The 13,580-nt window shown below is 42.0% G+C and overlaps 1 protein-coding gene across 1 annotated transcript; it reads left to right on the forward strand.

Moving 5' to 3' along the window:
- Nucleotides 1-4,987: 4,987 nt before the first annotated feature.
- Nucleotides 4,988-13,363, forward strand: LOC310694703 (vomeronasal type-2 receptor 26-like; the record flags this gene model as incomplete). Its single annotated transcript, XM_083478058.1, has 6 exons — nucleotides 4,988-5,241; nucleotides 6,512-6,803; nucleotides 8,706-9,566; nucleotides 10,635-10,862; nucleotides 11,211-11,337; nucleotides 12,462-13,363. 6 exons carry the CDS (start codon nucleotides 4,988-4,990, stop codon nucleotides 13,361-13,363), a joined length of 2,664 nt encoding a protein of 887 aa, XP_083334184.1.
- Between the last annotated feature and the right edge of the window lie 217 nt (nucleotides 13,364-13,580).

The raw sequence follows: 13,580 nt of genomic DNA on the forward strand, positions 1-13,580 counted from the left end.
GATTTTATTAAACTGCCTCAACCTCACCTCCAAAGTGAGTGTTAACCACCTGGCATGAGGCAATAGATACACGGCCCCCATCATACCCCATAGGAATAACCCAACCACACTCTGAGCCCTATAAGAGTGGTTCCAGTTATTGCTGGTTCCTCATGACCCTCACATTGAAATATGTGCTTAGAGAAGACTGGCCAAATCTCCAACCCCAAAGATGGTTCGCCTTTCATGGGTGAGGAGGTGAGGCTGTCTGGTCCAAGATTCCCAAGAGTGGCTGGGGCTCATCAATATTCATTTTTTCCCCTCTTTTTCCATACTCACCCAGCCCCTGAATGTACTAGAATAGCTTGGACAAGTGAAATATCACAGAAACTACAAACCAAACAGGACTGGTATCACTGTAAAGTACAAGGGGAAAATTATTTTAAGCATGGCTCTCTCTTTTCTGACAGTGATTGGCTGTCCTGCATGAGATAGAATCATAGAATTTTATCATTGGGAGGGACCCCAAGGGATTTCAGTTGAAGCATACATGGCAGACACTGTAACACTGCAGAATTTCACCATCTAGTAAACATCCTCCTCTTTCATCTGTGGCCAGGCACAGCCTCTTTCTCTTTGTAATGACAATTGCCCCTTGGGTTATCGTAAGGCAAAGAAGGAAGGGGTGCCATTTTGCTGCTATGATTGCCTTCCATGTCCAGAAGGGAAGATTTCCAACCAAACAGGTAAGGAAGTCATGTCCAGAGTCTACGGACACTAATGGGGTCACTAGCCATCAATTGGAAAGGTTATGTAGAATTTAAGGATGGTTGGAATCAAAGAGTTAGAAGGGTCGTCCGGTCTAACCACCTGTGGTCAATAATAATAATAATAATAATAATAATAATAATAGTTGTTGTTGTTGTTGTTGTTGTTTCTTTGTTTCTACCCCAGCCACTCTGGGCAGCTCCCAATAGAATATTAATAACAAGATAAAACATCAAACATTAAAAACTTCCCTAACAAGGTTGCCTTCAGGTGTCTTCTAAAAGTCAGATAGTCGTTTATTTCCTTGACAACTGAGGGGAGGGCGTTCCACATGGCAGGCGCCACTATCGAGAAGGCCCTCTGCCTGGTTAATGATATGGGAGCAGCATCTTACATAAATATTATTAGGAATCACTTGTCATTATGTAGATAAAAATAGGAATCACAGCATCACATGTGCCCATCATTATGTAGTGGGGTGAGGCACATGAACCACACACAAAATGGAGATAGAAAAGTCTGCTTTGTGAATGCTACGTTTTTCAGAACTTCAAAATCCCTTTAAAAATACCTGCACAGGCAACCTCCCAGAAAAGACCAATAAGGACAGAATATGCTAAGTGCTGTTGGAATGCAAACTGACATGTTGGGAGAAATGGAATGAAAACAGGATAAGAGAGGGAGTGGAAGGGTATTCTGTACTTTCTGGAGGTGTTCCCCCCCCCCCCTAAGAAAGAGAGAGATGATAAAAGAAATGGAATGAAGAGAATGACGGCTGAAAGAATATAAGCTAAAACAGAAAGGCAAATAGAAATATTCTGCATACTTATAACTGATAATATCTTTGAAGAGAAGCCACCCTTGGTCATAGGACTCAGCTTCTAAAATGGAGGTGGGCATAAAGACCCAGGTGGCCCATGGAACATCCCATAGTTTGGCATCTTACAAATTGCATGAGGAGACCACTTAATTCTTTGCCAGATTTGAACCTGTAAAGTCTCATTCCTATTGTTGTAATGCTGTCTTGATAATTTTAGTGCAATGCACATAACGCTGTCATGTACAGAAACCAAACTTTTCTTTTTCAGACATGGACGACTGCTTTCCATGTCCACAAGATCATTATCCAAACCTAGAACAGGATTCATGCATTCCAAAATGCATCAGTTTCTTGTCTTATACAGAGCCTTTGGGGATCAGTCTGGCCACTTTGGCTCTTTCGTTTTCCTTCATCACAGCTTTGGTGCTTTGCATCTTCATTAAGCACCGGGACACTCCCATAGTCAAAGCCAACAACCGGAGCCTCACCTTCTCCCTCCTCCTTTCCATCTCCCTCTCCTTCCTTTGCTCACTGCTCTTCATCGGCCAGCCTGACAAGGTGACCTGTCTCCTTCGACAAACTGCTTTTGGCATCATCTTTTCAGTGGCAGTTTCTTGCGTGCTGGCCAAGACAACCATCGTGGTTCTTGCTTTCACGGTCACCAAACCCACGAGGAAATGGGTGGGGAAAAGACAAACTCTCTCCATTGTTTGTTCCTGCTCTTTTATTCAAGCCACTCTTTGTGGTGTGTGGCTGACAACTTCTCCCCCATTCCCAGATTTAGACATGCACTCAATGACTAAAGAAATCCTTCTGGAATGTAATGATGGCTCAGTCACCCTGTTCTACTGTGTCTTAGGCTACATGGGCGTACTAGCTATGGTCAGCTTCACTGTAGCTTTCTTAGCCAGGAAGTTGCCTGACAGTTTTAATGAAGCCAAATTCATCACCTTCAGCATGCTGGTCTTTTGTAGTGTTTGGCTGTCCTTTGTTCCCACCTATCTGAGCACAAAAGGGAAATACATGGTGGCTGTGGAGATCTTCTCCATCTTAGCTTCCAGTGCTGGCTTACTGGGGTGTATATTCTTCCCAAAATGCTACATTATTGTGCTTAGGCCTGAACTGAACAGCAAGCAGCAGCTGAGAAGAAGAAAGCACTGAGGCATCTAATATTCTGTGGCCCTCATCCCTTGGTCAGGAGGAAACACGGGGACTTCACATAGCTGCAAGAAACATGTTTGAGTGCATTTATTTGGAGTCATCACATCACATTTTAACTGAAAAGGATAGCTGTATTGCTGTTACATGAGTTGTGGCCACATTGAAAATGTGTTGTGCTAAATAGATGAGTATTTAACAAGGAGACCTCTGTGGCAAGTGAATAAAATTGAGCAAACTGCAGTGCTGAAAGATCTTCTGTCATTTTAATACAGTAATTATTTTCTCCCCCATATGTTTGCATTTGTTGAACTCTGCAATCAGGAATAAATGTATATACACACTGAAGTGTTTTCTCTCTCTCTGCTTCTATGATACAAACTGTTTGGGTCTGTGATATTCTTTCTAGGGAGAGTGCAGAATTTGATTTGGTTTACGCTGAAAGCCCAGTGCACCTAATTTGCACTTTGCTGAAGTCTCAGGTAGTGTCAGAGGCTAGAAGTGCCTTTCAGCAACTGTAATTGGTTCAATAACTTATAATGGCAATGACACCCACCTGAGAGGTGCTGGAACTGAGTTCCAGCTGTAAAAAAAACAAACCCTGGTTGTGAGAATAAAACATGGGGAAGGTACACAGAACACATATGCTACCTGGAATTCCTGGGAGGAAGGGTGGACTATCAAAGCAACATGTATATAAATCGGTCAGGTGCTTGGATGACTTTTTCCATATTCTAGTGAACTGCATGGCTGTGGACCTGGATAGCTCAGTTGGTTAGAATGTGGAATTGATAATGCCAAGGTTGCAGGAATGACCCCCACATGGAACAGCTGCATATTTCTCTCTTGTAGGGGGTTGGATTAGATGATCCCCAGGGCCTCTTCCAACAGTTCTATGTGTCTATGGTTCACATTTCGATTTTGAAGTATTGTAGGTATAAAAAAGTGAGTCAGGTGGTAGCTTTTAATGCCACATAAAAATACAGATCTTGTAAATCTATTTTATACTATTTCCCTCTCCTTAAGGTCTCATTTTTAAGGTGTTTTCCTTTTGTTCACTCTTTTGAAACCTATACAAGTATAGGCTTCTGCACCTCTAGCTGTGAGAGTGAGCAGGACGTAACAGAACTGAGAAGTTCTAGAGAACAAATCTGTCCATTTAACATCCATATCACAAGCAGACTGGAGATTACAGCCACCACACTGAAATTTGTCTGTGAGCTCCATTGCACATGTGTATCTGTTGTCTCTATTGGTTTTCATTTCTTCTTAGAAGTTGCACAATCCCTCTACTTTTGATCACCTGCCAGTAGCCACAGCATAAAGATCAAGGTCTTCCTAAATCCAAAACTGGCTATCTCTGCTGACAGTTATGTTGCATCTACATGCTATTCTCTGGACAGCAGCCATGACGTTCGATATTAATGCTCTCGTTGCATGATTCAGCAGGATAGTGGATCTATCGGTATGCTCAGTCGATGCACATCTTGATCATTCTCCAGACTGCAAATCTAGTGAATTTACTACATGTTACTGGTGCCTGCTACTATGGGTTGTATCCAACATTAGTCATACTCAGAGTAGACCCATTGAATTCATGGACCTAAATTAGTTATTCCATTAATGTAAATGGGTCTGCTCTAAGTATTACTAACTTTGGATACAACCCTGTGCGTTTCTTGCTAATATGTTCAACTCTTATCTAACCATACTGGTTACTCAATGGCCACTGAAGTTTCCCCCTGGATTTCCAAAAGTATTTCTTTCTTTAAAAGCCTTCTGAATATGAGACCTTTTATGTAGACTTTGCAAACAAGTCATTTGTGGTTGATTAGTCTTATTCCAGGCTCACTTGTTTTCTGGGGGGCTTTTCAGTTGCTCTTGGTTATTACAAGCTGATGCCTCTCTTGCTGTCCACGTGATGAAGACCACAGAAGACCTGCCAAGATCAGATAAACATGTTGTCCTCAATGTCTCACAGAATCTGTGATTCTAAATAGGCAATTATTGTTCTACCTAACCATCAAATTAAGCATGATGACTTCTACTTTTCCACAAAGTCCCAAGTGCTTCAGTACTAATCATCAGCAAAACCATGCACAGAAGGAGGTATGTTATTAATAAACCTTGTATCATTCCATGCTGGGGCTAGAGACAGTCAGGGCTCTTGTCAGTTTGATCATTGATACTTTATATTGTGCAGTTTGAGCTGTGCATCGACCAACTGTGTCTCCATTCAAGCCATGCTTGAAGATAGTGAGTATGAATGGGTGTGGAGAAGATTTTTTTTCTTGCAAGTTAGTGGCATCTGTAGTATTAGTACTAGTGTTTTTGCCTCAGGTAGTGTGCAAGATTCCAGATGTCAAATGCGGCATCAGTGACCCTCTTCCTATTCTTCATAAGTTCCACCATCCAGGAGACCTCACCATTGCTGGCATCGTGTCTATGATGTACATGTTTTCCAAACCAATAACGTTCATAGAATGTCCCTCAATGGACCACTTTGATGGAACTTTGTAAGATTTTTTAACTTTCCATTATACGAATCACCAATGTGGCACCTGTGGGGTATGCATGCACCCCCAGAGATCTTCCCTGGTGCCCACAGGGTTCCCCCCTTGCTCCACTGAAATTAATCTTGAAAGACGTCTTGCATTATAACTGATAGCATAGGTTGCCCTATGTGTTTGGTATGTGTTTCAAGTTTGCAAATGGGACTATGGCTCTCCAAAGCTTGGTTTGCCTGATATATTAAATAGTCTGTCCTATGAATCCCATGGAGTTTTGTGGGCCTTCCATGAGTATCTGGTTGGTCACTATGTGACTGAGCTCTGGAAAAGATGGATCTTAGGTTAGAACCCTTACAAACTGGGATTACCATCAAAGGAGTGATTCAACTAATGGTGCTGCAGGGACCTTCTCTGGTGATCTTACCTTCCACTTGCCTCTGATTGTCTTGGACACAAAATATTGAAATAATTTGCATTCAACACATTAAAATTTGCCTTAAAAATAGTTTGCTATCCAACAACCAGCTTCTACAGATTATAAATTGCCACAGTCCAAAATGATCATTGATATTTGGAAGCACAAATATTTAAAAAGGGTGGATGCTACCCTTACTAGTAAACTAGTTAAATTCTTGAGTCATAAAACTCAATTTCTTTTCTAAGAACATTAGCCCATGTTCTCTCATGATGTTTAACTCCTCCCCCAATAAAAATAAGGGCATGAATTCCCAATTAATCTCCCCAGAGCTTCCTCTATTCTTGGGAAGCTCAACTAAATTTTGTATTTTGATTTTAATGGCACCCTCCATCCTAACATCACAGAAGAATTATATATAGAGAATAGACCCTCTAAGTGGTTTACAAAGAAATAAGATAGAGCAAAGTTCATTACTGTAGCCATCAAAACTAGACCACAGTTCTTAAATGGAAGGTGAGTTATGGATAAAAATGGTCCGTTTTTAACTATTTTTGATTGTTCAGGGATTTTGTTCACTCTCATTTTATAAGGTGCAATTTGTCGGCATGTATATGTTTTTAGAAATGAGACAATGTCAAATCCTGGATGCCATTCTGAAAACCAACACTAAGAAATTCAAATCTCCCAATTATGCGAAAAAACTTCCAATGAGAAATTTGCATCCTAGTACTTACCAACTTCTCTCAAAATAGTATTGGGTGACTGAGCCCATATGACAAAAGGCAAACTCTGCATGACAACATTTCTTCATCCTTGGGATGGAAACAATTTGTGAATCCTCCAATCCTCTCATTTCAGGGTCATGCTACAGATCTACCAGCATGTCATGGCACTGATATTTGCTGTAGAGGAGATCAATGAAAATCCCAAGATTTTGCCTAATCTCACCCTGGGCTTCCATATCTACAATAGTTATTTCAATCCAAGATGGACCTATCAAGCCTCACTGGAGCTCTTCTCCACCCAGGGCAGATTCATCCCTAACTACAAATGTGATAATGTCAACAATCCAGTAGCTGTCATTGGGGGACCCACCTCTGAAGTTTGTCTCCACATGGAAGACATCCTGTGCATCTACAAAATCCCACAGGTATGGAGTACACCAGAGCATGGGAGTAATTTTCACTTCACTTGTGTTTTGGTGATTTGAAGATTTTTAGGCTGTTTCCAAGGTCAGTTTGTACATTCAGAAAAGTTAAGTACTGAATATATCCTTGTCTTCAGAATACAGAGTGCTTTAATGTGTTCAGCCATCTGTAGGGGTTGGCGTTAAATATTTCAGTGTAAAAGGGGAAAGGATCAGCCTGATGTTCTCACAGACATTGAGTCTGAAGAGGTCCACTCCTCCTGGGAAAGCTCCACTACTTAACTTATAAGTTAGCTATATATGTCAGTCCCAAGAAACCTGTCTTAAGGACTTACATTTCCTCTTTGCCTTGTATATTTCAAACTCAGAGGAGGTATATGGAAGGAACTGTAGGTTTTCTCCAGGGAAAAACTGTCAATAAGCAGCAATGTTTGTTAATGTACAAAGAAGTACAAAGTTCTCTTTGCTTATCTTGTACACCTTCATATTATGGAGGTGAAGTTCACATGGAAAATGAAGGTTTGATGTTTTTGAGGAAGGTATCCTTTAACACTTTTTCAGAATGGGAGAGTAAAGGCAAGAATGAGAGAACAAATTTTTAAGAATAGTTTTATTATTATTTTTAAAAAAAAAATTAAGTGATTCTGCAAACTGCAATGTTTTCAGACAAGATCTGATGATATTATACATAGCATATATACACTTATTTATCATTGTCAGACAAATCCAGACATAAAATAAAGCCAAAGTAAATAAACCACAGGTATGTGAAGGCTTTAAAAGAAGCAACTAGAACCATTTATAGCATAGAAATGATAGTTAAACAAGACAAGCTTGCAAAAAAATGACCCTCATTTTACCAAGTAGAAGCAATTAAAGTATTCGAATATCCTGAGTCCTTGGCCATGTTCCTCCTTGCTTGGAAATGAAATCAAGTCAGACTAAATGAATATGGTTCTATTTTGTGATCTAATATGAAGTGTTGCTTTTGACCCTACTCTCTCTAAGCATAGCTGGGGAAGCACAGCAGAAATGGGGCACATTTTCCAGCCCAAGGACCACATTCCCTCCTGAGCAACCTTTTGAGAGCTCTGCAATTGATGGGTGAGGTGAGAGGTAAAAGTGGTAGCGCAATGAATGTAAATGTTACCTTTGTACAGTAGGATAAGTCTTTTTACAGGCACCCCTCTGAATCTTCCTTCCAGACCTCTGTTGAAGGTGTGTAGCAGAGCTAGTGGGGTGGTTGTTCCAGGGCTAGCTTGAGAGCATTGGCAGGTCACACTGTCCAAAGTGGGGTCTGAGGTGTCCTAATCCTGGTGTATATGAATGCTCAGCCTCTTTGTACCTCACAAACACATGAAATTCTCAGCAGCATTCAATAAATGCAGACTTCTTAAAAAGGTAAAGGTAAAGGTACCCCTGCCCGTACGGGCCAGTCGTGTCCGACTCTAGGGTTGTGCGCTCATCTCACTCTAGAGGCCGGGAGCCAGCGCTGTCCGGAGACACTTCCGGGTCACGTGGCCAGCATGGTGAAGCTGCATCTGGGCGAGCCAGCACCAGCGCAGCACACGGAAATGCCGTTTACCTTCCCGCTATAAAGCGGTACCTATTTATCTACTTGCACTTAGGGGTGCTTTCGAACTGCTAGGTGGGCAGGAGCTGGGACCGAAAGACGGGAGCTCACCCCGCCGTGGGGATTCGAACCGCTGACCATACGATCGACAAGTCCTAGGCACTGAGGTTTTACCCACAGCGCCACCCGCGTCCCTGCAGACTTCTTAATCAAGGTTAAATCTTCTTTAATGTTTGGCATACAACTTCAACAGAATGAAACAACACAGAATTATCCCTCCCCCTTTAATTTTGGAAATTTCCTGCTCTTTTGTCCTCCTTTCATTTCTTCAGCTCATATATGGCTCTGCTCCAGTGACCAAGCAGACAACCCAGACCGTTTTCTACCACCAGATGTTCCCAGATGTGGCTCATCAGTATAAAGGGATTCTCCAACTACTGCTGCATTTCAGGTGGACGTGGGTTGGGGTGCTGTCTGTGAGCGATGCCAATGGAGAGACATTTGTAAGCAACATACTTCCCCAGTTTGTCAAGAGAGGGATTTGCTTCGATTTCATTGAAAGATTCCCAGTAATGACTAACTCCAATGACATTGCTGTCATAGTGTCAGAAGGGATGGAAACAAGCAATATTGTCAAGAGAAGCACTGCTGATGCGGTGATCATCCAGGGGGAAATTGATACCATTATAATTTTGAGAATGTTTCACGAGTATTCACAACTTGAGGACACATCAGTAAAAGGCAAAGATAAAGTCTGGATTATGACAACTCAGATGGATTTCACATCAGTTCCCTTCCAAAGGACTTGCAACATAGACTTATTCCATGGTTCAATAGTCTTTGCTGTCCACTCAAAGGAAGTGTCAGCTTTCCAGAAATTTCTCCAGATGAGAAACCCTACTTCAGACAAAGAATATGACTTTATCAAGGTATTTTGGGAAGAAGCATTTGGATGTTCTTTCCCAAGACCTATGGACAACAGGCAGGATGGTAAGATCTGCAGTGGGAAGGAGAAGCTGGAGACTCTGCCTGCCTCTGTTTTTGAAATGAGCATGACAGGCCACAGCTACAGTGTTTACACTGCTGTCTTTGCTGTGGCACATGCATTGCATGCCATGCATTCATCGAGGTTCAAGCACAGAGCATTGGTGGATGAGGGAAGAATGAAGCTTCTGAGTCAACAGCTGTGGAAGGTAATGTCTTGAGGAAACTTATGCAGGAAACACCACCATATCTGGGAGAACAAAAAGTGGAATCCAGACACTGTACAAAGCTGTCTATAAGGCTATTTTACATCTAAAAGCCAAATCACTAAAGAAATTGAATGCATCACTTGGCTTTGTGCTTCTTTTAAAAACTGTAAATAATAGTTGCTAGGATTTTAGCAGTGGTTCAGAGGGAATATGATCATTTCTTCATATCAATGGAAGCCAGCGTGTGTGCATGGGTGTGTGTCTATGTAATAACTTTCATTAGAAGTGTCACACAGGAAGAAAGGATTTTAGGCTAATCCTGGCTTCCTGTCCTCCTCCAAATTTATGATATTCTGTCAACTCCAAGTGTCATCACACAGTTTTGCTCTTAGTCCTGTCATAGATTCCATTTTGTTAAGTTTATCTAGGAAACATGAATAAACAGAGGAAGGCCAATGATATTGAATCAGACCATCGGTCTGTCTAGCTCAGTCTTGTTTACACTGGCTGGCAGCTCCTTGGGACTTTGCCAGACCTACCTGGAGATGTCAGAGACTGGACCTGGGATGCGCTGCATGCAAAGCACATGCTCATCACCGAGTTTGTATTTCCCTATGTAGGGATTGTTTATAGCGCACCCATGCTTTTAAGTAGGACCTAGAGATGGATGTGTACACCCTCCCCTTACTTATTCTTTTCCTCAGCCTTCAAGAGCCAGCTCCAAAACAGTTACTGGTCTATCCCCCCTTCACAATATGCTTTATTCATATGAGTTGAATCCTGAGGAGCAAGTTGAACTCAAGAGCTACCAGATGCTGCTAGACATAAAGGCTATGTTCTACCTCCACAAATGGAGTCTGTATGCCTCTGAATACTAACTGTTGAGAACCACACGGAGGACAATATTTTTCCTCCCAGGATTTCCATGGTTGGTCAGTGTGAAAACATGATGCTAGGCTTTGCCGATCATCCTCTGGTATATCTGAGGTTCCACCAAAATACAGATTCATTACCCATATCCTTTAACACCCAAATCTTCTTGTTCTTATATTTCCTTCCAAAATTTAGCTCAACCATTTTCTGAGAAGAGCCTCATATAATAGCAGTTCTGGTGAAACAATTTCCTTCAATAAAAATGGAGAGTTAGAAACGGGATTTGATATCACCAACTGGGTGACATTCCCAAACCAGTCCTTTCTGAGAGCCAGCGTTGGAAAGATAGACCCCAGGGCACCACGGGAAGAAACATTCACCATTTCTGAGAATGCTATTGTGTGGCCCAAGAGCTTTAATCAGGTAAAGGCCATTCAGGTTGTGCTATAGTCAAACATTCTGTGGTTCACAGGTTGCTCTGGGAATCTTGGATTGAATTGTTTTGGTCAAATGTTTTAAGCAAGCATGTCAAGCAGGTAGAAATTGATGAAAGAAAGAAGGAAGGAAGGAAGGAAGGAAGGAAGGAAGGAAGGAAGGGAGGGAGGGAGGGAGGATCAAGAAATTATCTGATTCAGGTATAATCCAGCAGGTACAGAAAAGGGAGGCTTGCTCCAGATTGCAAAATGAAACAAAATCCTCCGTGATTCAAAATAACCAGTGAGGTACAAACTTGCAAAAATTAAAACATTCTTTTCTTTCATGTATGGACAGGCACGGCCCCTTTCTGTGTGCAATGACAATTGTCACCCGGGATATCAGAAGGCCAAGAAGGAAGGGAAGCCATTTTGCTGCTATGATTGCATTCCATGTCCAGAAGGGAAGATCTCAAACCAGAAGGGTAAGAAATATCATGCACACAGTTTATCAGGGATATTGACATCAGGATATAGAGAGAGTCATTTCCCTTGTGTCAAAAGAGTAGTTCACAATTCTACAGTGGTGGTAGCTGCTGATATGAATGAAGATGCAGTCTGAGAAACTGACATGTAATCAGCATAGCCCAGTCCAAGAAGCCAAACCCTCCCTGATGACGCCACCTGCACAGCCAGTTGTTTACCTCCAGTATTTTCCTCTCTCTTCCTGGGCCATGGCCTTCAACAGGAAGGAGTTATGAAAAGGCCACCTGTGTCTCAAGGCCCTCCAGCTTCCTGCCCCAAGTCACACAGCCCCTTGCTATACATCAAAGGTTGTTGCGGCAGTATGGTTAGTACCCACATGGATAAGAAGGAAAGGGTTGTGGTGAGTGGGCTTTATAAGACCTGGCAATTTCTCTGCCACATCCTGAATCTTTGTACCTTGAAGACACCACACATGATACATAAATTCCATTCATGAATTGCTTCCTGTAAAACAGCTTAAAGCAATCTAACAATAAAATATCAACAATGGAATGCCACAATTTTCAAAAAGTAATGTCAAAGTGACACAGACCAAACTCATTCATTCATTTTAAAGACTTATGCACCACCTTTCAGTCTCTTGCCTCTTGAGGTGAAATGCAAAAGAACAGGAAGCAACATGTACTCATCCCAGACCCAGCAGCTCAAAATCATCTATGTAATTGATTGGGCCAAAGTGTGCTTTCTTGCCTCTATGCAGTACAAAAGAAATTGACAATTGGTGCTGTCAACTGCCTTTGTACAGTTGGTGCAGAATGTTCTTGCTGTCAGGGAAAGGGTTAACAGTGGTCCCTGCAGCTGATCCTTCAGCAGTCAGTGGAGACGGCAAGGCTGCCCTTCCCCAGACCAAGAGGAGAAGCCGTTTGTTCCACGCCTCCCCAACAATAAGTAGTAGGGAAAGACATATTCATTGACAAAACAGCGTCCAGTGCTGCTGGGTTGCTCATCTGTGAGAACAACATCTTGCAAATAGTTATACTTCCATTTTTAACCCGACAACATTCATCCAGGTCTTTCTCACATTTAGATTTGATTATTTCAGACCTGATGTTTTGTTTTCCAGACACAGAGAACTGTTTCCAGTGTCCAGAAGATCAGTTTCCAAATGACGACCAGGATTCATGTATTCCAAAATATATAACCTTCCTGACGTATGAAGAACCTTTGGGAATCACTTTGACCGGTTCTGCTCTTTCCTTGTCTTTCATCACAGCTTTGGTGCTGGGAATCTTCATTATGCACAGGGACACTCCCATAGTCAAAGCCAACAACCGGAGCCTCACCTACCTTCTCCTTTTCTCCCTCCTTCTCTCCTTTCTTTGTGTTTTGCTATTCATTGGCCAGCCTGAAAGTCTCACCTGTCTTCTTCAACAAACCACATTTGGCATAATCTTTTCAGTGGCAATTTCTTGTGTGTTGGCCAAAACCATCATTGTCGTTCTGGCTTTCATGGCCACCAAACCAGGGAGCAGGATGAGGATGTGGGCAGGAAGAAGACTGTCCATTTCCATTGTTCTTTCCTGCTCCCTTACACAAGTCGCCATTTGCATTGTGTGGCTGGCAATATCTCCTCCGTTCCCAGATTTAGACATGCATTCAGTGATCAAAGAGATTGTATTGCAATGTAATGAAGGATCGTCCTTCATGTTCTATTGTGCTCTGGGCTTTATGGGCTTCCTGGCCATGTTCAGCTTCATCATGGCATTCCTAGCCCGGAAGTTGCCTGACAGTTTCAATGAAGCCAAGTTCATCACCTTCAGCATGTTGGTCTTTTGTAGCGTTTGGCTTTCCTTTGTCCCAACGTACTTGAGCACCAAAGGAAAATACATGGTGGCTGTCAAGATCTTCTCCATCTTGGCCTCCAGCTTTGGGATTCTTGGCTGCATATTTCCCCCAAAATGTTATATTATTATACTGAGGCCTGAGTTGAATAACAAGGAGCAGTTAAGAAGAAGGAATAATTGAAGCCACTAAAATTCTATGACTTTAGAAAAGCCATGAGTAAACTTTTGGACTTGGTTCATTTTGAGATGTCTTCCTGTTTTCTTTGTTGTAAGACACTTGGAGCCTGATTGTTTTTGTAGAAGAGAAGCGTACAAATAAAATTATGACTGGCTGAATGATCATACTTTCTACAAGTCTTCCCAAGACAGAAGTTATGGTAACCAGTCTATAATTTTCA

This window comes from Podarcis liolepis, assembly GCF_965112155.1.
Source record: "Podarcis liolepis genome assembly, chromosome: 15".
Classification (NCBI taxonomy): Eukaryota; Metazoa; Chordata; class Lepidosauria; order Squamata; family Lacertidae; genus Podarcis; species Podarcis liolepis.